Below are 27,630 nucleotides of genomic sequence, written 5' to 3' on the forward strand. Positions count from 1 at the left end.
TTCAGATGCACCAGCTCCATCAGCCCGCTGAGTTAGTGAGAGGGCACTGCTCTACTGGTCTATCTCCCTCTCACATTCCCTGATATTCCTCAGTCTCTACCTCCTCCTTTAGCTCCTCCACCATGTGAAGGAGTTCCCCCACTCAAGCACAGCTTTCACAAGTGGAACCAGTACCAAAGGCACGAGCTGGTGTGGGAGGGGGGCACAGCCTGCAGCCCAGGGTCTGGGTAGCTACATGCACCCACTGAGGCTCCACCTGGGTGGTGGCATCTATCCTGCCTGCTGCAGCAGCCGGTGCAGCTTTAATCTTCTGCCGCATGGCCACCATGGTCTTCAGCGTCTTCTGGCTAGTCTCTAGCCCCTCTCTGCGCCCTGCCTTCTTGCCCTGCCTGCTCAAACTGCTGCTCAAACTGCCCCTCTCTTCTTTGCCACGCTCCTCTTTGCCACGCCCCAGGTCGCTGTGCTCCCAAGGGACCGTTTAAATCTCCCGCAGTAGTCGCCGGGACCACCCCCTCCCGTCAGGCAGTCTAATGACTGACAGTGCCAGATTATGCAGAAATGTCCAGAGCAATGGGAAAGGATGGCTACTCTCCATCCACAGACAGCATCAATGTAATTTGCATCATATAGCCTGCCTGAGCCAGGTTTTGCTGGATTTCAGGTACCTACTTCAATTAGATGAAAGAATAGCCAGAAAAAGTGACTCAGCATTTTTCGCCAGGTAAGGCCTAAATGGCTTAGATGCAGGTCTTACCATCAAGACTCCCCTAAACCAGGAGAAAGTTGCAGACTCTAGTAATACTGAAAGGTCCCTGGTGGCTTCCTGAGAGAAAGAAGTAAAAACACACAATTTAAAATGCCATCCAGAATGTGCATGGGTTGTGGTTTTGTTTTTTTCATATTAAGTAGTTTCTAGACAACATTTTGTGCTGGTTCTATCGCAGAATTGAAGCTTTTAGTGTTAAGAAAGAAACTGACATTGTGGCACTTCCAATAAACTTAGAAACGAAGTTTCACATGGATGGAAATACAGTCTTAGCAGAAGCTGAAAAAATAATGCCTAATGTCTGATTGTTCAAGATTGCTTTTTCCAGCAAGTGCTCTCCGTCATTGAATTGGTACAACAGTGTTTAATGAAAGTTATTAACCACTGGAACAGCCTACATATGGAGGTGGCAAATTTGCAGTCACTGGAATTCCTTATGATTTCGATATGATCTTACTTAAGTAGCTTATCGATTAGATGCAAAATCAGCAAGTGATGTTTCCTACCCTGTGACACGCAGTAGGTCAGATTAAAAGATTGTTAACAGTCTTTTCTTGTCTCGAAAGGTCTCTGATCTTAAAGTGATCTGGCAGTCAGTAACCATGTTTCAGAAACCAAACCTTAACAGCTGAGTCTCAACAGTCTGGAAAACATACACCATGACTAGGTTAGAACTGAGTCTTCCCAGCTAAATTATCTTGCTACTGGTTTTCTTAATAGCATCTTCCTAGCTTAAAACTAGCTTACACAAGATTCCTTACTGATTTTGAGCTTATAACACTGATCGGTTAACAGAGAGGTGCTTTGCCTTCAGGTTTTTGTAACCACCTCAGAAAAGCTCCCTATCACTTCCACGCTGCACAGCACTTTGGAGAATCAGAGGTTGCTTTGTAAGTTTTCAGAGAAATTCTGGGAATTTTAGACACTGCCAAGCTAATATATTTATATACAAATGTAAAATGTAGCTTTTCTCCACCCACCCTTTATGATGAAACATGACTGAAGTGGCTATGGAGGTGTTAACACAGCTATGCACTTACATCATCCAATGTGCCGGGTATCTCCCATCCTGGTTTTGCTGCTAGGCGTGTCAGAGTGGCTATATTGCTGTAACTCATATATGCCTGAAATGTAAGATACATTTCTTGAAAATGAAGGGCTAAAGGTATGTTTCACAAAACATTGCAGATATGAGATGCTCTTTTTCTATCATCATTCCTCAATTGCAAACAAATGTGTATTTTCTCGTAAGTGTTTTCCTTCCACAAAACACAATCCAGTGGTTTCTGAATTAAATACTTTCAATACCTAGATTGTGTGCTCACAGGGCTGCTGGCAGAACAACCCTAATTAAACAACAACAAAATTGTAAAGCAATTGTAAAGCAGGGGAGAAAAACTGTGAGCACTGGAGAGATAACACAAGTAACCTCTCAGGCCAGTAAATTAATAGTTCTGTCCATCCTCCTCCTAAGTAATTACAAACTACTAGAAAATTAACCTCTTCATCACTATCAAGCTGTGGTCTCTCTTGGCAACAGCTTTACACAGCAGGCTTAGAGCAGAGCAAGTGCAAACATATCCATTATTTATGCTTGATTATGGTGGATGGATTTCTCATTTACCACTGTATAAAGAGAACACAACCTCAGAGTCTGAAATGACAGGTTTTAAATGTGAAATAAACCTTAAGTAAGTCTTTTTTATCATTGTGTGCATATCTATATTTCTTGTTTTGAAAAAAGAAATGCTACTGCATGTAGTGGAGATGCCACTGTTATTAGCGAATCAATTCCTGCTTTATAATTCTTAATTATTTATTTTTTCATATAATGAAAAAAGACATAGTAAAATTTCTGTGAGTCACTGACATCTTAAATAAAATGAAAATATAACCACAAAAATTCAACACTGAAATGACATTTAGGGTGTCTATAGATTCACCTAAATTCAGGTTATCACTATTCATTTCATGATGCAGGCACATTCTATGGCCTAGCATGCCTGTGCCAGAGACAGGTACTATTCAATGCAGAGTATCTAGGAAAGAACATGTATTTTTTTCACCTGTCTTTCCCATAGAAACAAAGCTTACACTTTTTCATCGTTCATGTCTCTGTTGGTAAAGCCATGTCTCACCCCCAGCTATTGCTATTTAGTAAATGGTCTCATCACAGTAATTTTTAGGAAGTCAGTGGCCAGGTAAAGGAAAAAAAAAACCAACCAGCTAATTCCTCTACAGGAGAATTCAGCTTTTTAAAAGCTGAGGGCACCGACATATAAATCTGCAGGAGACCTGCTTGGCTGTTTGAGGGACCACTTGCTAAGCGAGTCTTATCTTAATGACATTTCTTATGTTTTGTATGAAACTTACTCTTAAATCATCAACTCTCTTCTATCAGAAATAAAAACAACATTCATCTTATTACACGTTTATCCATTCTTCTATGCTTAGCATAATGCTTAAGTACAGCAGGACCACTTTGGAGACTGATACAGGCCGTACAACTATTTTAAACATCCAAAAAGTGTGTACAAATACACCATTCAATGCAAGTAGCCAACAGGACACAATCTACAGATTATCTGATTGCTTCTCTCCCAGAGATCAGAAGGTTTGTCCTCTTCAGCAGACAGAGTGCATTTTCCAAAACAAATGTTAAAAGAAATAGAATAGCATGAATTGGTTCTTTACACTTCCTTCAATATATGATAGAAACAATCATTTCTATAGGCTTAAGTGTCTTCTAGGTAATTTATAGATATTTTATCAAGTTTTGGTCATGAGACAGTTTTGCAATAACACCTTTTTATTGCCAAGAAAGATGAGAAACCGAATTAACATAACAAGCAAAGTCTTTTTGAGATGAGCAGCCTCCAATAATTTCAATGCAACTCAGGCAATATTATTTATAAAGTTAAGAAACACAACTGTTATATTTGAGGAGACTTTGACTACTTAGCAAATGATCATTTTTTTAGAAGATAAGTTTTCAAAACCAAGTTTTCATTGTAACTCAGCTATACCTGGCTAGTCAACTTCTCCTTCGGGGAATAGCTCCATGGTATCATCTCATACCATCCTTTATAAAAACATCTAAGTATCTTAGGTCACTCTCTAAAAGCAACTAAAAACTATTTATTAAAGATGGACAAATACTAGAGATGTATTACAAATAAGTGAAGAATTTTAGTCTATGGAGTTTTCCTTGATTAAGACAAGTCAGCAATTCATTTTTGGCTTAGAATCATAGAATCACCAGGCTGGAAAAGACCACTTGGATCATCGAGTCCAAACATTCCTATCTGCCTCTACACCATGTCCCTGAGCAGTATTCCCTTGACAATATTCCCTGAAGTTCGCAAAACCAATCCAATAAAAAAGTTCTATCACAGTGGCACACTCCTAGCATTTTTTGGTCCTAAACCGGTGGCAGCTGCACAGTACACCGCACACATTCTGTTCTTTATAAGTGTGCCACCCACCAATTGAACTATTTATCCAGTTCACTGTCATCTGATGGTTAAAGAATGAAGGAAGTGCAGAAGAATTCCTATTTTAGCACACACAGATGTGAGACACAGAGCAAGCACTGTACAAATGGTGTGATCTGCCCTTCAAGGCGGCAGGTCTTTCCCTTCCTTATTGTTAGTCTGCCAGGGTGGAGTTTGTTTGGTTTTTTTTTTTTGAGTCATGGAAGTGACACAAGAGCATGCACCACACTAAATTGCATTACAAGTCAATAGGACTTGTTATCTTGAAGAGTTTGCTTTGGGAAAAGCTTCTTTTTCTCTGCTTTTAAGAACTGACGTGTAACTTCTGGGATAAGAATTTCCAGATCTTGGCCTTCCTTAAACCAAGGACTGCATCATACTTTTGAAGGCTTCTCTTGCCTGTTTTGTAGAGCACTACCATATCAGCTGTCACTTCCTATTAAACAAGCACATACTATTTTTCCAAGATTTGGTTGCTTGATTCTCAAGGATGTATGTGTTCCAGTCTTGATGCTTAGCTTCTGGATGTCCCTCTAGGCAGATCTTTAAGGCTTTCCTGACAGAAGCTAAGCTGCTATGGTTTTTTGGGGAATTTTGTTTTAGGTTTGGTTGGTAGGTTAATTCGTTTGCTTTTTTTGTTTGCCCGCATGTTTGGTTTTGTTTTTGTTTTTAATGAGGAAGAGTTCGTTTTCCCTCTTGTACAGCCTGTAATGAGTAGTAGCGAACCTTGTTGCCTTGTCTAGTACATAGAACACCTTGACTGATTTATTTGTCTAGTTGCCATCCTATAAAATCTAAATTCCCTGGTGTTAAATAATCACTTCATTTCTGTCTATCCTGGCTCTCTAAAAATCTCATAATTGGAGCAGGAAGGTTCATGATGGTTGACGTGACAACAATTATTTCAACGATAACATTCAAACTACTCGGAGTGCTTCAGGAACCACTCAGGGAAACACACACCAAGATCTCCATGTCAAAGAAACCCATCTATGTCATGGAATTTGTTCCTACAGACTTCTCTATTAACTATTTCTCATCTTCATTAAGGGTTTGTAAAAATAACTTTATTCACTGAACACTTAAGAGTTTCAGTCAGTTTTCTGCTATCTGGGCAGTTTCCGATCAATGAAGGTTGCACAAGACAGATAGAGGCAGGTGCAAAAATCTGTGAAGAACAGATGCTTCCTTTACAGAATTTGTAATGACTACCCTCCACTACATCTCCCAGGTTTGGATGACTGCAGTTAACAACGATGAACCCTCATGCAAAAGCACACATTTCATTTAGAGCTCTTCTCTTCTGCAAGCAAATTTATTTCACTGCACAGCCCTGTTTAGTCCTTGCTTTCCAGGCAAAGTTGTGGTGGCTGGCTGTGTGACACACAGTGTGCTGGGTTGTACCACATAACCTCATGTATGCATTCAGCCTAGTCCTCAGGATAAAAGCTGATCTTTGTAGCAGGCTTGATTCTGCGGAACGTGAGCAGCTCTCCTTTGTCATTTACAGCATTAAAAATGAGAAATGCACTGTCTATATGCCGTGCTTGGTCCTTGATTCATTCTTCACAGTTACAAGCCTCAACACGGACACCAACCTCCACACTGAAATGAAAGTTTAAATTAATTATTGAACTACTACAAGTGATGCAGAAGCAGCCCTGAGACACGCTACAAGGGGTTGCTGTACACCCTCCTGTGTGCAGGAAGCCTATTTCAAATACGTCTATAGCATACAAAATAAACTACTCAGTCTGGACAGACACATTTCAGAAATAAAATAAAGCTGACACTAGATAAATAGCATTAATAACAAGAGGGAAAACTAAGCCAAATAGCAAAATATGCACACCAGTAAGCATACTGTGAGAATAAACAGCAAAAATGAACTGGATGCTATTGACTAGTCATTCATTGGAAGCATAGTCTGAAGGTAATTCATGACTTGCTGGGATTCTGTGGGGACCAAATATACCTGCAGAGAAGGCGGACATAAAACAGCAATGCTGGGGTAACATTTGTCCCGTACACAAAATTTGAAGGAGGAATTACTTTAGTTTCTGCCTTCTAGTGGCTTGTCTTGCTACACCTCTTGAAACTTCTGAATATATCCTCCCACTGGAGGGGACCCCTAGCATAACCAGAGAGTCTGGGGCCCAAAGTGCCATTTCTGTAAATGAGGAAACAGCCTAGAAGAGAGGTGCCATCATTTTCCCAAGAGTCATTCTCTGTGAGGCAAACAGAGAAGGCCTTGTGGGAGATGTGACAGTTGGAGGATGCCTGGGGCACAGCGATCACAAAATGATGGAATTCTCAGTTCTACAAGAAGTAAGACAGGGGGTCAGCAGATTGGCCACCTTGGACTTCTGGAGGGCAGACTTTGGACTGTTCAGAAGGCTGGTTGATAAAGTTCCTGAGGAGACAATTCTTAAGGGCAAAGGAGCCCAAGAGGGCTGGATGCTCTTCAAGAAGGAAATCCCAGTGGCATAAGAGCAAGCCGTGCTGGAAAATGAGCAAGAAGGGAAGAAAACCATCTTGGCTAAGCAAAGAGATCTGGGTGGGCCTCAGAAAAAAAGAGGAAAACATATGAGCCTGAGAGGAAGGGGCAGGCATCTCAGGAGGACTACAAGAATGAAGCGAGATCATGCAGAAAAAATATCAAAAGGGCTAAAGCCCAACTAGAACTTAAGTTGGCCAAATCTGTGAAAGATAATAAAAAATATTTCTGCAAATCTATCAACAACAGTAAGAAGGCCAAGGAAAATCTCCATCCTCAAATGGATGCAGGGGGAACAGTAATGAGAAAGGATGAGGATAAGGCTGAGGCACTTAATGTCTTCTTTGCCTCGGGAGCAGCTGAGAGAGCTGGGGTAGTTTAGCCTGGAGAGGAAGAGGTTGAGGGGAGACCTCATTGCTCTCTACAACTACCTGAAAGGAGGTTGTGGAGAGGAGGGAGCTGGGCTCTTCTCCCAAGTGGCAGGGGACAGGACGAGAGGGAATGGCCTCAAACTCTGCCAGGGGGAGGGTTAGGCTGGACATAAGGAAGAAATTTTTCAGAGAAAGGGTCATTGGGCACTGGCAGAGGCTGCCCAGGGAGATGGTTGAGGTGTTTAAATCACCCTGAAGGTGTTTAAAAGACAGGTAGACAAGGTGCTCGGGGACATGGTTTAGTGTCAGATAGGGATGGTTGGACACCGTATTGAAGGAGCTGGTGGATGTGCTGGCCAAGCCCCTTTCCATCATCTTCCAACAGTCCTGGAAGACTGGGGAAGTCCCACTGGACTGGAGGCTGGGGGATGTTATGCCCATCTACAAGAAGGGTCGCAGGGAGGATCCAGGGAACTGGATCCTGTCAGTCTGACCTCAGTGCCAGGGAAAGCCATGGAGCAGGTGATCTTGAGTGCTATCATGAAGCACATGCAAGAGAACCAGGTGATCAGGCCCAGTCAACACAGGTTCACGAAAGGCAGGTCTTGCCAAACTAATCTGAACGCCTTCTATGATAAAGTGGCTCAACTACTGGACAAGGGAAAGGCTGTGGATGTGGTCTTCCTGGACTTCAGTAAAGCCTTTGACACAGTTTCTCACAGCATTCTGCTTCGGAAACTGTCAGCCTCTGGCCTGGAGAGACGCACGCTTTACTGGGTGGAAAACTGGTTGGATGGCCGGGCCCAGAGAGTGGTGGGAAATGGTGTGAAATCCAGCTGGAGGCCAGTGACAAGTGGTGTACCCAGGGCTCAGTGCTGGGTCCAGCCCTGTTAAATGTCTTTATCAATGACCTGGATGAAGGCATCGAGTGCACCCTTAGCAAGTTTGCAGATGACACTAAGCTGGGTGGAAGTGTGGATCTGCTGGAGGATAGGGAGGCTCCAAAGGGATCTGAACAGGCTGGACCGCTGGGCTGAGACCAATGGCAGGAGGTTTTATGTTGGGTCCTGCACTTGGGGCTCAACAACCCTGTGCAGCTACAGACTAGGAGAAGTCTGGCTTGAGACCTGCCTGGAGGAGAAGGACCTGGGGGTGTTGGTTGACAGCGACTGAACATGAGCCAGCAGTGTGCCCAGGTGGCCAAGAAGGCCAATGGCTTCTTGGCTTGTATCAGAAATGGCGTGACCAGCAGAATCAGGGAGGTTATTCTCCCTCTGCACTTGGCACTGGTGAGACCGCTCCTCGAATCCTGTGTTCAGTTCTGGGCCCCTCACCACAGGAAGGATGTTGAGGCTCTGGAGCGAGTCCAGAGAAGAGCAACGAAGCTGGTGAGGGGGCTGGAGAACAGGCCTTATGAGGAACGGCTGAGAGAGCTGGGGTTGTTTAGCCTGGAGAAGAGGAGGCTGAGGGGAGACCTTATTGCTCTCTACAACTACCTGAAAGGAGGCTGTAGAGAGGAGGGTGCTGGCCTCTTCTCCCAAGTGACAGGGGACAGGGCGAGAGGGAATGGCCTCAAGCTCCACCAGGGGAGGTTTAGGCTGAACATTAGGAAAAAATTTTTCATGGAAATGGACATTGGGCACTGGCAGAGGCTACCCAGGGAGTTGGTTGAGTCACTTTCCCTGAAGGTGTTTAAGGGACGGGTGGACGAGCTGCTGAGGGGCATGGTTTAGTGATTGATAGGAATGGTTGGACTCAATGATCCGATGGGTCTTTTCCAACCTGATGATTCTATGATTCTATGATTTCGTGATCTAAGAGGTTTTTTCCAATCTGCTGATCCTATGATTTTATGATTCTGTGTTCCCTGGGTACTCGACCTCCTGAGACAGGAGACAGAGACCGGGAGCAGAACAAAACCCCAGTGATCCAAGAGGAAATTGCTAGAGATCTGCTCAACTAATTAGACATTCACAAGTCCATGGGGCTGGACAAGATCCACCCAAGGGCATTATGGGAGCTGTCAGAGATGCTCGCCTAACCCCTTTCCATCACCTACGAGGAGTCCTGGCTGACTGGGGAAGTTCCACTTGACTGGAGGTTGTCAAGCCTGGGCTGCAGTGATCATGCACTGGTGGAGTTGAAGGTCCTGAGAGATATGGGACAGACAAGGAGTCACGACCCTAAATTTTAGGAAAGCACTTCCAGCTCTTCAAGGAGTTAGTCAGTAGGACCCCCTTGGGATGCAGTCCTCAGGGATAAGGGAGCCGAACAGAGCTGGAAAATATTTAAGGATGCTTTCCATGGTGTACAAGAGTGCTCAGTCCCCAGATGAAGGAAACCAGGCAGAGAACGGAAGAGATCAGTGTGGCTGAGTCAAGACCTGCTGGTCAAACTGAAGTGCAAGAAGGAAAGGCACAAGCAGTGCAAGCACGGACAGATAACCTGGGACGTGTCTAGGAACGCTGCCTGGTTGTGTAGGCGTGGGGTCAAGAAGGCCAAGGCGCAGCTGGAGCTGCACTTGGCAACGACAGGTACGTCAATCAGAAAAGGAAAGTTAAAGGAAGTGTATTTAACTGATGAATGAAAATGGTGACCTCATGTCAACAGACGAGGAACAGGCTGAGGTACTCAACAATATTTTTGCCTCAGTCTTCACCGACAACTGCACTCCTCACCTCTCCTGGGTCAATGGACAAGAAGAAGAGGACCAGGGGAGTAAAGCCCCTCCTAGCGTAGGAGAGGACCACCTGAGGAACCTGAACATATTTAAGTCTACGGGACCTGATGAGATGCAACCCCGAGTCCCGAGGGAATTGGCAGATGTGGTTGTCAAGCCACTCTCCATGATATCTGAAAAGTCCTGGCAATCAGGAGAAGTCCCTGGTGACTGGAAGAAGAGCAACATTGTGCCCATTTTTAAATATGGTAGAAAAGATGACCCTGGGAACTACTGACCTGTCAGCCCCACTTCTGTGCCTGGCAATATCATGGATTCTACCCCTCTATTCCACTCTCGTGAGACCCTACCTGGAGTCCTGTGTCCAGTTTTGGAATCCCCAACATAAGAAAGATATGGATAAGTACTGAAATGTGTCCAGAGGAGGGCGACAGAGATGCTCAGGGGACTGGAGCACCTCCCATACCAGGACAGGCTGAGAGAGTTGGGCTTGTTCAGCCTGGAGAAGAGAAGGCTCCAAGGAGACCTTATAGTGGCCTTTCAGTACCTGAAAGGGCTACAGGAAATCTGGGGAGGGACTGTTCACAAAGGCTTATGGAGATAGGATGAGGGAGAATGGCTTTAAATTGGAGGGGGGAAGATTTAGACTAAACATAATGAGGAAATTCTTCATGCTGAGAGTGGGGAGGCACTGGCACAGGTTACCCAGGGAAGTTGCGGCTGCCCCATCCCTAGAAGTGTTCAAGGCCAGGTTGGAGCAGCCTGGTCAAGTGCAAGGTGTCCCTGCCCATGGTCTGGGAGCTGGAACTGGATGATCTTTAAGGTCCCTTCCAATCCAAACTATTCTATGATTCTGTGTTTCTAAAATTCTGAATATGACGCTCATTTAAAAGAAGGGTTGGAGGGAGGATCCAGGGAACTACAGGCCTGTCAGTCTGACCTCAGTGCTGGGAAAAGTCATGGAACAGGTGATCTTGAGTGCTATTGCGCAGCATACATGAGACAACCAGGTGATCAGGCCCAGTAAACGTGTTTATCAGAGGCAGATCCTGCTAAAGTAACCTCATCTTCTTCTCTGACAAGGTTACCCTCTTAGTGGATGAAGGAAAGGCTGTGCATGTAGTGTACCTGGACTTTAGTAAAGCCTTTGACACTGTTCCTCACAGCATTGTACTTGAGAATCTGGCTGCCTCTGGCCTGGATGGGTGCACCCTCTGCTGGATAAAAAACTGGTTGAATGGCCAAACTGAAAGAGTTGTGATAAATGCAGTTAACTCCAGCTGGAGGGCACTTGCAAGTGGTGTCCCCAGGGCTCAGTGCTGGGTCCAGCCCTGTTCAATGTCTTTATCAATGACCTGGATGAAGGCATTGAGTGCACCCTTAGCAAGTTTGCAGATGACATCAAGCTGGGTAGAAGTGTGGATCTGCTGGAGGGTAGGGAGGCTCCAAAAGAATCTGAACAGGCTGGACCGCTGGGCAGAGTCAAATGGCATGAGGTTTAACAAGGCCAAATGCCGGGTCCTGCACTTGGGGCACAAGAACCCTGTGCAGCTACAGACTAGGAGAAGTCTGTCTAGAAAGCTGCCTGGAGGAGAGGGACCTGGGGGTGTTGGTTGACAGCCGACTGAACATGAGCCAGCAGTGGCCCAGGTGGCCAAGAAGGCCAATGGCATCTTGGCTTGTATCAGAAATGGTGTGACCAGCAGGTCCAGGGAGGTTATTCTCCCTCTGCACTTGGCACTGGTGAGACTGCACCTCAAATGCTTTGTAGTCTCTCACTTCCTCAAAGACACAGAGATCCTAAAGCATGTCCAGAGAAGGGCAATTAAGCTGGTGAAGGGTCTGGAGAACAAGTCTTATGAGAAGTAGCTGAGGGAACTGGGGTTGCTTAGCCTATAGAAAAGGAGGCTGAGGGGAAACATTATCACTGTCTACAACTACCTAAAAGGAGGTTGTAGAGAGGTGTGTGTAGGTCTCTTCCCCCAAGCAATAGGTCATTGGATGAGAGGGAATGGCACACAGGGGAGGTTCAAATTATATATTAGGAAAAATTTATTCACTGAAAAGCTTATTAGGCACTGGAAGAGCTGCTCAGGGAGGAGATTGCGTCAACATCCCTTGAGGTGTTTAAAAGACAGGTAGATGGGGTGCTTAGGGATTTAGTGGTGGACAGGTGTGGTTGGACTCAATGATCTCAAAGGTCTTTTCCAACCTAGCAGTTCTATGATTCTATGAAACACAACAGAAGCCCTAAAACTGCAGGGGAGATAGCACATACATAGGAGAGAGAAAGAGAGAGTAGAAATCAGCAGGACCTGTGCACAACTAGTCAACAGCCACACCACTAAATTCCAAGAGCAAGATATTGAGTGTGCCAGAGTCTGTTTCATGCTTACAGTGACCACATACTCAACGAAACATAGAATTTCAGCACAGGTTGTAACCATTCGTTCCAAACTGCATTTGCTGAGACTCACCCCTGCATACACCCAAACCAACATTAGGAATAAATAAACAAAACAAAATATGAATTTTGCCAGTAACCAAAAAGAAATAAAACCGGCATCTGTCAACATATGCCAAGATAGGAAGATCCTAGCAACAAGGTGGAGCCTTCTGAAGAAGCAAAGCTGTAGGCCCAACTCATCCCTTGAAAATCCCTGAATTTCAAAGAGATATTTATAGCCTGAGAATGAAGGATTAGCATCTGGTTACAAAGGATCTTTAAACTGAAACTCAGAGCATAATTTTTTTTCAAAACTGAGAAAAGTAAAACAGGCACACACAGACAGACAGATATATCCCTCAAGCTCCAGCTGAAAAAATAAATCCTTCAATTACACAAATTCTACTGATAGCTGAAACGTGAAAGATACAGTTAAGGTTATTGCTGGAAAAGTCAAGGAAGACAAGTAGATTAGGACATTTTCCTGTTCTGAAATGAATTGTTCACAATTGCATTGAAGACAAGGCACAGCCCACAACAGATGGTCGCCAGAATTTAAACATATTGACTGATTTCAATATTGAGGTGAACGACAAAGGCAGCTGAAAAAGAAAGGGAGAGAGAGCAAAACATACAGCTTTGTTAAAGAACCTCCTTTGTCAGGTTTTAAGTGGGCAGTGATTAGGGCAACAAGGTTTGCACAATCTAGAAGATAACTGCATCACACTAATTTATTCCACAACCCACTGAAATACAGTTAACATGTTCAGCTACAACAGCATATAATACGACCTTCAAACATAATGATACCACTTATGTCACGCTGTTTCATTTTCAACACACTTTACAAACACCGACTACTTAATTCTCACTGCTTGCTATTACCTTCTTTTGGAGCCAGACCACGAATCCCTTACCTATAGAGTAACCACTTACTTCATGGTTCCATTAATTTCTATATGACTGCATGGGGAGTAGAATATTGCTCAGTATGTAAAAATACTGGAGCACAAAGCCTTTAAACAACTAAAATAAGCCTGAGTATAAAGGTTGAGCACCAGAAACAATGTTGAAGCAAAGCAATGTCAATCTATCTATTCTTTTTAATATTTGTACTTTAAAACTTGTTTATCAGATTGTTTCTGCTGGTGTTATATGAAATAGTATAAAAAGCTACTCATACAGCTGTCTAATGCATGGTGGGTTTTCGGTTATTTGTTTTGGGTTTGTTTTTTTTTTTAGTTGGGTGTGGTTTACTGAATTATGTGCAGTTCACTGCTAGCGTTGAGCTGGGAAACTCATCTTTGCACATACCAAGGGGTAGAAAGATGTTGAACTGATCACAGATCAGTTCAGAAACACGGAACAGGCTGGTTAAATTTCAGAAGCTAAGGGCACAGCAGTATATTTCAAACACACAGATATCAGTAATTTTATTCCCTTGCTTCCTTCCATTTGCATAGTGCATCCAACTTACCTGCCTTTTCTTTTTTCAGCCCTGATCTTGTACTGTGTTCCATTAGATGTAGTCAGGTTCAGCTGCATTGTCCTACAGGATCTTTTTGAACTGCTTGTGAAATAGGCTGCAGCCACTCTGGTAAAATTCTGCTGGCCTAGTACAGAATATTGTCTGTGCCAGGTCAGTATCCTTTCCACTAGAACACTAGAAAAACTGCACTTCGGATCAGGATAGCAGTCAAACAGATACACACCTGATCAAACCCAGCTACACTGCTAAAGGAAATGTTCTGCCAATACTCTGTCATCCACATCAGGGAACTCAAACAACACTTCTCTGACCTTGACAGACATTCCAGAAAAAAGTCTTCTGTAAGATACAGATTAAGGCTGCGTGAAATTGGAATCTAGTTTTCAACCTCTCTGGAGGGAGCAAAAATTAGATTTCTTCAGCAGTTCTAAATGTAGTCAAAGCCCCACTCTTTACTGGAATCTCTGCATCACATTAACGGGGAACAATATACAGTAAAGCCATTTTTTTTCATCCTTTGAGAAAACATGCTCTGTCCCCATGCATGTGTACAAAACTCCCCAATAAAGATCTCACATTCTCAGCCAAAAAAAGACTTTCCATCGTGCAGTTTTTAAACTCGAAAATACAGCTTCATAGCATTCCTAGCTTTCAACTCAACTGAACTCTGCAAACTAATGTGCCAGTATGATTGAACAGAGACAATTATCTGTAGCTGATTAACTGACTGGTACACCTTTTTAATAGACTAATACATTCAAATGACTTTGTAATTTCATTAAAAATAATCTGCTCTTCTGATCTTATTAACAATATTCAATATAAAGATGCAAACACAATATTATTGAAAGTAACAAAGGAACAAACCACATATTTGGCCTAAATATTCAATTTTCAAAAAAAAATCTTTGGCCTGAATGCTTTTACTTCAAGTGTAAGAAAGCGCAGTTGCAGTCCAAACTAATATTAGTAATATTCAAATGGTTTTATTTCTACCTGCAAGATTTTTATTTACTGTCCAGCCAAAAACACGAGGGCAAGGATAGAGGGGAGAAAGAGGGTGAATAAACTGTAAAATGCCCTTAGAAACTTCTTTGTCAAGGGTTATCCCTCCTCTTCTCTCCCTCCATCGGAGTTTTTGGTCATAGCAACTCTTAACAGGCACCTTCAAAGGTCAGGTCTGGTAGTGTGTGGCCTTACAAACAGTTCGTAGTGATACTGGCTATTTCTCAAATGTAAACTACGAAATCTCTGTTTTCAACACCCTCCTGTTATCAGCTATTATTCCTGGGATTTTCAACATGGCAAATCATGTTTGACATCCATTATTTAAAAGAAAACTTTTTCAGTACTGGGTTTGATGTTGTTTTCCACCTTTTCTAAAACCTAAATGTGACTCTCACTAGGTGAAATTTATCAGATGAAAACAGGTAAATATTTTGGGTCATACTAGGGCAAAAATCTGAAACAATCCCTTTGAAGCCAATGAAATCACACACTGGGGTAAGGTCAGTGCATTCTAATGTGACTAAAGCAAGCTATTTATCCAACCACTACAGAAGATCGGTTGTTATCAGTACAACTACCGGCTACAAATCAAAACTACATGAATAATGAATGGGAAGTCATTTAATTATTAAAGTTAAAAAGCGAAAACATATCTAACATCCCTGCAGTGAATTAGGTCACTTGGTATGCAAGGAGAATTCAAAATTAATCTCAAGTGTTGCTTACAAAGAAGCTTTGTACAGAGTCCAAGAACAAGGAGGGAGAAAAACAACAGTTTGATTCCAGAGGAAGAGAAATTAAACGCTTCTATGTCTAGGCCATTCTAACAAGTGATGCCAGGCAGTATCACAAAAATACTTTGCACTTATTGCTTAAAGCTATGTTACCTACAGGTAAGAGCTCTTTAAACTGCTAAAAATATTACAACCCACAAGATATGGGACCCAGAGATACTGAAAGGTTAAATAACTTGCTGAAGGTTATGCATCCATTTTGTGTGCACACAAACAAAACAGAACCTGTTCCTTTAGATTCTTCTTTTCTGACTCATTCTTTCTAGCTGCATAAGGATCTGCAGACTAATGGTTAGAAGGCTGCTCATTTTTGAGTATCATTTGATACAGGTTCAGCATCAGTTTTATCCTGATTTAATGACTGACTCTGCATTTAGAACACTGGAACAACCACAAGGAGGCCAGGTTTCTATTCCTGTTTCAAATGCTGATTCTCTGCAGAGTTTCAGGAGGATAACATGGCCTCTTTTGCCTCAGGGTATGCATGTAAAACAGAAGAAGAATAATCTTTGACTCCCACAGTTGTGGGATATGTACCACACCAATAGTTCAGAGGCTAACTGCAATCTGAGGAGAAAGAAAAGTCATAAAAGTTTGGGTCTGTATTTTTCATAGAACAAATCCATTTAGAATCATATGCAAAGACTGTGATGTAGAAAACTACCTTGCTGAAATACTTGCCACTGCCTCCATCCAAGCCACGACCTGGCCACCCAAAGTGTTTCCATGATGGTTTGCATGAGGAGGCTGGACAAGCTCAATGTTCTGTACGTAAGTAAGCTCAGTTGAAACTGCATCTTCCTCTTCAAACATATCTGATATACGGCTGCAATTAATTAATAAACTATGTCAGCTAGTAATTCTGATGGCCAAGAAGAAAAGACACCCAGCAAGTGAAGTGTGCAATTTGCTTCAGATACAATGAAAAGAAGAAAAAAAGAAAGACACTGAAGAGCTCTATTCTTTGCAAGGAAAGCAAGAGGCTGAAGGTTTATTGTTCTTCCAAAAGATGTGAAAGACCAGGGACAGCACAGCCCACAGTCTGTCACAGCACAGTGATCCTTCCCAGCCCTGACTATATCCTTCAAAGGCTCTGTGTCTGAAGCAGTTACTGTGAAAGCTGGCTAGCTGTGAATGCAGGCAGCCAAATGGCTCAGCATGTCCTTGCACGGTTGCTATGCATCATCTGTAATAGATGTGGTCGGAGCAGTTTATCACTCATTTGAATGCCTTTTGTAGGCTTTGACTACCATGAACGACCGGCAACTGCGCAAATGTACCTAAGTAAGGTTAGAGTATAACATCATTATTCCATAACACGTTACGAATCTTGTGATTACTCAAGAAAATATAGAACACACAAAAGAGAAATATGATCTTAGTCAGTAACCATCTTCCATTATCTGAGCACTTCCAGTTCCACTTTCACATGTTTAACCATACATCCTCACTTTAATCTTTGTTTTTTTCAGTTATATTTTGCAAGAACAGATTTAGGCATGAGATTATGTCAATCATTTCAAAACTGCCTGTCTTTGATAGAAGCTTCTTGTCCTGAATTGTACTTCCGACTTTTGCCATAATTAACTAACTTTATGGTTACATAAATGTGTGGATACATTTGACTAACTTGCAGTTTGGACCTACTTGAGTTGTTGCATAAGATCAACAGAGACAACAAACTTCACCTTCTGGCTATGATTTATACCTATTTTGTTAACTGGCAGCCTATACATGCAATATTTTCTTCTCTCTTTCCCCTGTTTCACTTGTTCTGTCTCCTTTAAGAGGTGAATTAGAGCAGAACATTGATCAGATCCTTCAAGGAAGTTTCCAGGCAATGCAGTGGAAACCAAAACCATCAACCTCTGATTTGTCTTTCATGGTATTAAGCTGTCTTCCATGAGACAGTTGCCATGAAGACAAATAACTTGTTTGCTTGTAGCAAGCAAGTCTCTTCACTTCTACACCATCTTAGTAAATTGTTAAGTTTAGAATTTATATTTACAATAGGTTTCATCTTTCCTCAATGTAATGTCTGTTGTTTACACATGGATTTACAGCTCAGATTTTCCAAATACCAGTGTATTTGTAATTGTTGTGAACAATTTCTTTTGCAGGGGAACACAGCAACTTTTGAGCACAACTGTCTTTAGGAACAGAGATTACCTTTAGAAATAAAGAAGGACTCTTGTAGTTTCTTGGCTCAATTTTTCTACTTTGGTTACGAGGAACTTCAATCTTTTTTACCTGTTTTGAACCCCATGTAATGGAGTAACTCCTGCTTGCTGGGAATGATCTGACAGCACATAGTTCTTAGCGCCTTCTTGCAAAGACAGCCATAAACCTGAATGAATTTTATCCTCCTATCCACGTTACAACTAGAGTCATAGGACTTTATCACTGTATGGCAAAGTTCCATGTGAACTGTTAAACCTTACACATATAACCTATGTCAAGACCTGCATTTCACATCTGTTTAATGTATGCTTGGCCTTCAATACTGCATTTTTAAATCTGTGATTTCTGAAAGACAAAGAAGTATCACTCTATTAGAAAAACCCTTACAAATATGGCACATGATTTTCTACAGGATACCACAACTTCAAGGGGCTCTACTCAGATGTTTTGTCTGATTTTTCCTCCCTTCTAGCTGCCCATAAGTCATTTGTTCCATTACCACAGTAATCACCTTCCTCATTACTCTTCTGCATTAGGCTCTGAAAGACCTGTTTATAGTGCAGTCAGATTCTTCGACTCTCAATAGCCAGAGTGTGCTCCAGGTGGTCTTCTGCAGACAGAAGCTTGACAGGTTCTAATTGAATCTATGCAAATGAAAAAAAAACAATCACAAACCTGAATGCCATAATCATAGCAAAGTGCACTTGAACTTAAAATGGCATCAGTATTTTCTACAACCTTTTACTATCAGCTATCCAAGATGACAAATTCTATTAATGTAAACAAACACAGAGTTCAAGTTCAAGAGATTCTATATTATCCTTTCAGAATAATGTACCACTGATCAGTCACCTGTGTGGTTTGTCTACAAGCTCTGGCTTCAGAACAGAGAGAAAACATAAAATAAGGCACAAGCACCGCAACAAAGAAAAATGCAACACTTTGTGTCCTGCAGTGATGCCGCTAATGTTTCTCAGTCTTTTAAGTGTTTACTCAAACCCTCTTGCAGTTTCCTTGTCTCCTTTCTGTCCCTCCTCAAGAGCTTCCTAGCTTCTTCCAGATGGCCCAGTTAAAAGATTGAGAGTGCATACTGTCACTTTCTGCACAACTGTAGCCATAGCTGCTCCAAAAAGCGGATTTGAAAAAATGTTCTTTAAAGTCTTGGAGAAATTAATTTGAACCAATGTCTCAAACTCCCTCTGGGGTATTTCTGTTTTAAGTCTAATCTTAGTTAATCATCACCAATTTAATCCTGAATTAACCTCTCTGTAAATCTGGGCAAAAGCTCAAAAGGTTGATCCCATGGAAATGATATAAAACCAGTATTATACAATCTTTATTTTATACTATTTTATTTCAGGTTAACCACTTTAGCCATTAACCTTTCAGAGACATGCTCAGATCTGTTTTTTCAGCAACTTGCAATATATCATTGCAGAACAGAAAGGAGAAATTTTGTGTATATATTAATTGCTCACAGGATGACTACTTTCTGCCAATCTGAAGTAGATGTTTAAAAGAAAGATTCATTGTCATAACACATTCAATGAGACAGGAAAGTCAGATACATTATTCTAGTCACTCGTGTTCAAGAAAGTAGAATACTACGTACAAAGGGAGTTTATTAAGAGGATCTGAGGAACATTTGGCCTTTCCCATATGAAAACCTTAAAAGAGCTGTGCCTGTTTCACACAACAGTGTGAGGACTAAGCAGTACCATGACTGATTTCTAAATACCTCCAGGGAGCCAAGCACTGGCAAGAAAAAACAACATTGACATGAGAATTAATTAGCATAAATGGTAAGGAGTTAATTTAGATTGAAAGCTAGCTTAAAAATAATGTCTTATATCTGAACAGTAATGTTTGAATAAACTCCTCAAAAGACAGCATGCACAATAAAGCAACTTCATCTCCAACACCCTTGCAAGTTTCAAGATGTAAACGTATCCATTTCTGAAAAGGAGAGAGACCTTGCAGACTCACGGGGATCTCTCTTACAGTGCCTGCCTCTGTCAATACTGTCAAAGACACCATTTCTGTTACTAGCAAATATTGAAGAGAAAGTGGAAACAATAAAAATAGCTTAACAATTTCAGAGCAGAGATGTGGAAAAAAAAGAATGTCTCTGTATAGTCTGGACTTCATGCTGTTTTCTCGTTACTGATCAGGATAATCAGGTATGAACACCCTCCTGTGTTTTACAACCAGAAATCTTGGGTTATTTCATAGAAACTCATTCTGAGTAACTTCAAGCATAGAAGAAAACAGGAAGAATACCTTTCCAGCACCAGCTGGTTTGGCTACATATGTTGCATATGCCAGACTCACCATTTTTTCAGACTCACCATTTTTTCAACATTAGTCAAAACTTCTCACACTGTAACTTCGATGCCAACCTACAAGGAAGGAGACAAAAAAGGTATTTACATCATTGTCAGTTGAGTTGAGACAAAATGCTATCACATGCAGTCTCTAAAAACCTACAGGAAAAGAGGAAAAAAAAACCCTTCTCTGCTCTCACTGATACATCTCTGAACACATAAAACCATGACAATATTCACTGAGCTCTTAAAAGTTCTTTCGTACAACAACAGTGTATGTATGTTTAGCATCACTTGTAGGGTAAAATAAAAATAGGAATGATGCTTAGATTTAGTTCCATGGGTATGGATGGGGGTTGGAACCAGATGATCTTTAATGTCACTTCTAGCCCAAACTATTCTATGATTCTATGGATACCTCTTTGCATTTACTTGTGTGCCATTTGGAGTCCCCATCTGAATCTTTCTAAGATCTGTATAAGCAAAAAAATCTGTATAAACACACAAAACACAATGAAATGCTTGACAATTTAATACGGTATTTAATCCCGTGAGACAGGCCTGACATGCATCAAAGCTTCAGATTTTTTTTCTAATTTTCAGAACCTTTTGGTTCTCATTGTCTGTGAGGTGCACAACTCCTATTAATATTAGCAGGAATTGGACTCAGGCACAATGCAGAGAAAAGTACCCTTAATGCTCAATTCTGATTTCAAGTAAGTGATTGGGCAATACATCCCATGCCTGTTACAATATGAAAAGTAAGAACATGCATGCGCCTGACATAAATGATATTGCGTCCAAAGTTTCAAAAATACCTAGTAGTCTACCTATTCAGTGCATCCTGGCTCTGATCTAAAGACTGCTTATCTTCAAGCTGGATAAACACCACCTATCCCATTCTGTCCATTGCACCTGTCAAAGATTTTAAGTCTCCAGGGTCCAGTTTTTATTTTTCACATGGATTATTTTACAGGAAACATGCAATTGTAACAGTCATTATGAAACTGGAGTTTCTTTAAGCACTAACTGTTACTGTTTAGATGTCTGCGCAAAGCTCCTTCTGGAACAAAGGAGACTGGATGCATGTTGCATACGTCTGCTTCTCCCACCTATTTTCTATTTTTTAAATATCATCAGGAATAACAGTGATGACCTCTTACCTCCATGCTGGTTTTGAACGCTCTGCTCACCTTTGCTTTGATGGTAATTATCTGTCCAATTCTATAAAGAAGAATAACCTCTTATGCTATGTAACCATGCTTCTTCATAAGGGTTTGAACCTGCCTTTCTAGGTATTCCTATCAGTAGTGAAGAAAATCTCTTTTTGTGTTTTCCATTCTGTACTGAAAATGCACTGAAACAGTTTAGCACTGTTATTCATCACTGGGATTTCCGTCGAGTTCAATAACAATTTCAGTCACTCAAAACCTGCATAAGCTTAATACTAGCCCCCCCTTCTCCTTGCTGATGTCTGTATGACCTCAGATGTGTTCCAGTTCCCTGTCAGAGGATTTTCACCAGGCACTGGGTAACTCCAGGCTTGCTTTATTTACAGCTCAAAGTAGAGCCACCACCTCAGTAAGTGACAAAGGCCCACACAAAATCTTCAGGTATTTATATAGCATTATACAATAGGTATTTTGAAAAGTTCTTGGTGGTTTTCCATGTGCTCCTAGTTCTTTATTCTTCATTAATTCGAAGGTCCGCAAAAGTCTACCTTGATAATTCATCTCTGCTGTCTTCTTTCGGTTCTCCCTCAGAAGTGATGCTTCAACAAGTCATGTCCCTCCTCCAGTCATAAAAATCTAATACCTGTGTTCTGAGTCTAACATTTCTTAAACAATCTGTTGATTCAGCTGGACTGGGTCTGCACATGGGACAACTGAGCAGTATTCTTGTAGTTGTCATACAGATTGGTTTCCAACACCTGCTCTTATTATACTCTTAATACAATACTCTGTTTATCACAATCAACTATCAATAATATCTAAGCCCTATATGGATGTACTTATCATATTTTCTCATTTCTCTTAGCAGTCCCCAAGTAAATGTTGGTCTCTATTCTGCTTTTGCACTTGCAGTACATCTTGCTATAAGTTACACCAAATCATCAAGTATATCCAGCTGCAAATCCACAAAAGAAATACTCCATGTGCATACCCTAGCATACAGACACATGCATATGAGGAAATAACCCCAGTACAAAATGTGTTCTTTGACGCCTTAGAAGAATGGGGAAAGAATTCCCTTTCCAAGTTTTGGCCAATAACAGGGCTGCAGCACGTCCCTTCTGTCCTAACAATGTACTCCTGAACAACTACTCTACTACACAGAATACCTCGACAGAAATATATCTTTTTACCTGTATAGAATCAAATTTAAATGAGAAAATAATTTCTTTCCTAACAGAATTTACATGTTGATAAACAAGAGTAAACCTTGTTTTCAAACCCTTAACACCCTAAATAGAATGTGACGCTGAAAGGGTGGAAAGAAAGTAGTTTCCCCTAAAGCTTTAAGATGCAGAGTAGTAAAAGGACATGATGTGCATGGTTAAGCTAGAACCACAGCCACAATAACTGGGCATCAGTCCACTCACTTTAGGAAATTTAAACTGACTTACAACTGCTAAAGATCAGAACTGGCAAAGAGCAGCTTGCTGCATCTGAGACTGCAAAATGCAACTGAGACCACCTAAGTACCTATAAGACAGACATTTACAGCTTTGGATTTGGCACAGTTATGAACTCAGTTTATATTAAAAAAAAAAATCTTTGTAATTTCTTCCTAATTTAGTGGATAGGGTCTTGACATTCAAATTGCTTCTCTTAGTGTCAGAACTCCAAATGAATTGCTACCAAACACTAGAATGGGGAACAGGAAACCTGTACCAGACAGAAACAACCAACTACACAGAAACTTTTTCTTATTCACATTCAAGAACACAAGTGGATGCCTTTGAGTAGACAGGGACAATGGTTAGAGGAAAGAATTAAGACCATCTGCAGATACACAACCCTTGTTCCTTTTTGAAGAACATTCAGAAGGATTTTTTCTATCATTCACTACAAAGAAAAAGCACCATCATAACCTAATAGTTCTAAACTGCACAGCTAAGGGAAGCACAGCTCATTTACAAAAAGGAGAATGTGTTCGGAGCAGTAATGAAATATTTATGTTCAAGCTTGGAAAAGAAGTTATCTTTATATAAAATTATAAAAAGGGTTTAGAAAGCTTAGAGACAGAAATCAGCCAAGTACCCTGAAACACCTCTGAAGACTCTATCTATCCTAAAACTCCCAAGAGGATTACAGCAAGGCAGCAGTAGAGGCCATGACAAGAACAAGGTGAAAAAAGACATAAAATATCACTTAAATAACCTCTACGATTGAACAGAACAGATACTGATAGAGAGCTTTAAAAAGACAGAGACTTCAGAGTCTCTACAAATGCTTGTTGAGGACATCATGGTCCCTGCTGAGCACATCATGATACTGGATAGTCCATGAGGTCCCAGCATGGACTGCAATAGGTCTCTACCTCAGGCTTACTGGCAGAGCACTATTCTTCTTTCCAAAGATGGTTTATTTCACCTTTGTCGGTGACACCTCCCTGGTGACTTCCCTTCCTCTGTGCGTGAACATTGCTCAGGAGAGGTTGAGAGAGGTACGCCTAAGTCTGTCCACCTTTGAGGAAACTGCAGGGTTGGGAACAACAGAAAAAAGCTGGATGTCACCTGACTCAGCCTAAGAGACCCACCACCATAAGGTGGGTCTGGACTTCACAGACATTAGATTTTCTGTCTGACTGACTGGCATCTGCCCTGGTGCTCCAGGGCAGTCAATAAAGATAGCAGAACTTAGAACTTACAGGGAAACAGCTTTCGGGAGCTGTTTCAAAGTGAAATATTCTACCTTTTATCATGTATTCTGACTTTGGACAAACTGATTTATTTAAGCCCAGAAAACTGATCAGCTTAGGGCATTTAAAAAGATATGTAAGGGCAGAAGTCGCGGAACACCACAATTGCAGTTGTAACCAGCCGAAAGCTTTTGAAATAGATAAGAATGAACTGAATATGGTTCACATATGGAGCACTCACAAAATTTAAATAAATGCAATTTAAAATCTGATTTTCTTGCTATCACTTAACTGCTCATATGAAAAGACAAGGAAGAGGGATTTATTTGTTCTCATGACATAAACCTGAGGTTTGCAATACATGAATTCGTCTGTTTCTTTGTCAGCTGAAAAGAAATATGCACAGAGGAGTTAACCCTTACAGAACATTCAGTAACCTGACCTAGGTAAATGAAACCTTAGAGCAGGTAACTTGCAAACACCTTTTTTATTTACTAGACGGAGATGCAAGAGCTCTGTTATTGATGCAAGATGTCTGCATAATCAACAAGAGCTGGCAGAACTGAGGAAACTACACAGTAAGCTACAAACAGGATATTAGGGATGACCTAAGGATAAAAAATAATTGCTGAATCCACTTCACAGTTATTGGGCTTGTACTCTAACTTCTTGTTAAATATGAAATGTTGGCATCATAAGTGGGAGGAGAAGAAGAGACATATTTGGAAACAAATTTGTAAGGCTTTTCATTATATTTTAGAAGTTCTGTTCTGCTCTCAGAAACAAGAGAAAAAATTGCTCTAATGCAACTGAACTCTGAATTGTTTTGCCTGAAAGAAAAACATTACCCTGACTACATTCTTAGAACTCTTTGACTGCAGTTGTCACAGAAAGGGTGTTTTGCTAAGGGCAAAACAAAACACAGAACAATTACAAGCAGGATCAACACTTGAATCTTGTAAGACAGACAAAGAATTTCTCTCTCAGTTCTAGACTGCAGACCATGTTCTCTTCTTTGTTACTGGTTCTAGTTCTCAACCTAATGACCACCAGTCTAAAAGGTACTTAGAAGTGTGAGTGGATGCTTATTTTACACTCGTGTGGTGCAATTTTAAACTGACATCAGCTGTACATCTGACAGCTGGTGCTGCCTGTTCAAATTAAGCTCTGTATTATCCTGTAGGCTTGGTCATTGTTTGGTGATCAAAAGTGCGAAACATTTCTGCTTTGTTAGAACACATATTGTTTTAAAAGAGCTGAAAGGAAGCAGTAGTATGCAACAAACTGAAAGAGCACTTGCAACAATAAAAAATTCATGTAATAACTGTTATAGGTATGTATACCTTATTTAACAGAGGTAAGTAATGGCCTGCAGTTAGTTCACTTAAACTAGAGCCAAAGATTAGTAGGCCATCACTTTCTGACCTGGTATCTAGGTGGCCAAGTCAAAGTAACTACAGCTTACTGTTGGCCTGTGAAATTAATCCCTTTTTTAGGTGGGTCAGGCTATCACAGAGAGAAAACTGCAATTCTGAGACTTAATTGTGTGACTCTAGGGGGTTCACTGGCCTCAGATTTTATAATGCCTTAGTTTATCTCTGCCAAATAAGAATCTCTAGAATGAAAACATTTGATTGTTGTTAGCTGGTTCTGTGCCTGGCAGACTAGTCAAACTGTATGTCATCCATAGATGCTGTCATGCAAGACGCACCAGCATGTTTCCCAGCTTCAAAAGAGACACAGGGACACACAATTACCACACCGCATCTGCAGCAAGCCATTCACCTATATCCTTCTGCATGAGGGGTAGCGATGAAACACAGCAGGTCCCAGTTCTTTTTTTGATTGCCCTAATGCAAGTCTGCAGTGGATGTCCTAGAAAAAAAGAACAGCTAAAGAAGATTAAAGTTAATATTTACCATAGTATCAGAGTAACATCAGGAGATGAGACTAGATGATGATGATGATCCCACTCAGTTAAAAGTTCTGCTTAAGGTCTTTTTCTGAAAATGAACACTCTGGTAAGAGAGAGCTAACAAGCACATTGCAGGACAAAAAGAGTCAGAAAGCATTATCAAGCCTACAGGAATCTCAGCAATGTCCCTCAAAAGAGGTTGTCCCAAATCTGGCTATATTAACAGTGTGGAAGTTTTATATCAGCTGAGGATTGTCAGACACAGGAAAAAGACTGACCGGCTGATTAGTGTGGTCACAACAGTGGAAAGCAGGCAAGTACATGTCCTCAGTGCTGTACTAAAAATGCAGAAGTTAAATAAAAACAAATACAAACTAGATTTCAAAAACATCAAAACCAAGTATCTACTTATTGTAAAATACCAATACTGTAAGTTACTGAAATATGAACTGTGTTCTCTAGGATGCATTTAATTATGAAAAGAAAGTGCACCTTATATGTATTAATTATGAAAGTTAATCTGGAAAAGGTAAACGCTTTCTTTACTACTAATACTCAATGGCCTAATAGTTATGTTTTTGCAGTAAGTTATTGTGATTTGTTACTTATTGTGATTTGTTACTTATTTGACTGTAGCCTCTTGAATTCCAAGTCACAGGCCAGATCTCCACCACATCAGGAGCTGTATAAACACAGGGAATAGCCGCTACAGGAGGTTGCCTGAGTAACAGAGGCAAAAGAGAGGAGTTGCAGGAAACCTAGAAGGTAGCAGCATCCACAAGGCAAGAGATCTCACTGCCAAGCAGCTCGATCTTTTTAGAGAGCATTGCAAGAAAAAGCTTGGAGGAATTAGAGAGGGGATGGTGCACAACTTGGATCAGTACCTGAGGAGGTCCCTTTGAAAACAGAGGGAAAAACCATATGAAGTCACTTGCCAGGAACACAGCAAACTGTGATGAAAGGGAAGAGGTTAGTAATGACTGAGAGGCTGAGGTCACCACTGTGACAGGTAATGCAAGATGGTGATAGTCACAAGTTGTCTCAAATATGAGGAAGCTGCCAGCCAGGCAGATCACATCTAAAGCAGCAGGATATGACATGAGGAAGGTGCAAAGCCCGAGCACCAGCTGTCACTAATGTGGTAGAAAGATGGTAAAGCTGAGTGAATCTCTGCCTGACATGTTGAGTTTGCTGTGACACAAAAAGTAAAGCAAGGAAAGGTGTTAAAAATCCTTTGTGTGCAACAGGATTAGCACTATGGGGTGAATGGCTGCTGCTGTCCTAATCCCAAGCAAGTAAATGCAATTATGAAAGGCGTATTGAAAGTGAACTCCAGTGGTGGATTGACAGCTGAGGAAGATCATCACAGCTTAAAAGAAGTCCAGGGAGCAAGGATGAGCCTTTGTAGCAGCTGGGACTCTGCCACTGCAGAGTAGGGACTCAAGTTTGGGCACTGCTGAGATCAGCTCAGAGGCTGTCCATAAAGAGCGCTGTTACAGGGTAAATCACTGAAGTGCTGAAATCAAGCAACTCTTTTGTGTTAGAATAGATCTCAAAAAAAACCCAAACCAAAAATGATAGCATTGGGAAGTTGCTACACACCAGATAGGTTTCGGGCTATCGTGTGGGACATGTTCTCCAGGATCCCAACTCTTTCTATATATGAAAAGTGGATTACGTAAAGCTGCGCCAAGTGCAGCACACGCCTACGCAGCAGGCGCACCACGGCCACCCCATCGCACAGAGACGCCATCCAGACATGAGTTCCCCAAATATACTCGCTGTTCTCCGCAAGGCTCAT

General features: G+C 41.4%; 1 protein-coding gene across 1 annotated transcript; it reads right to left on the minus strand.

Moving 5' to 3' along the window:
* Positions 1-142: 142 nt before the first annotated feature.
* ACOT12 (acyl-CoA thioesterase 12) lies at positions 143-27,630 on the minus strand. Its single transcript, XM_069880651.1, is given in 16 exon segments — positions 143-463; positions 755-823; positions 1,807-1,890; positions 3,331-3,413; positions 3,794-3,852; positions 5,719-5,865; positions 12,733-12,784; positions 12,787-12,840; positions 12,843-12,856; positions 16,210-16,360; positions 18,226-18,370; positions 20,007-20,066; positions 20,069-20,125; positions 21,214-21,274; positions 25,571-25,640; positions 27,540-27,630. Coding segments are annotated over 16 exon segments (1,518 nt in total).

This window comes from Phaenicophaeus curvirostris, chromosome Z, assembly GCF_032191515.1.
Source record: "Phaenicophaeus curvirostris isolate KB17595 chromosome Z, BPBGC_Pcur_1.0, whole genome shotgun sequence".
In the NCBI taxonomy this organism is placed as follows: domain Eukaryota; kingdom Metazoa; phylum Chordata; class Aves; order Cuculiformes; family Cuculidae; genus Phaenicophaeus; species Phaenicophaeus curvirostris.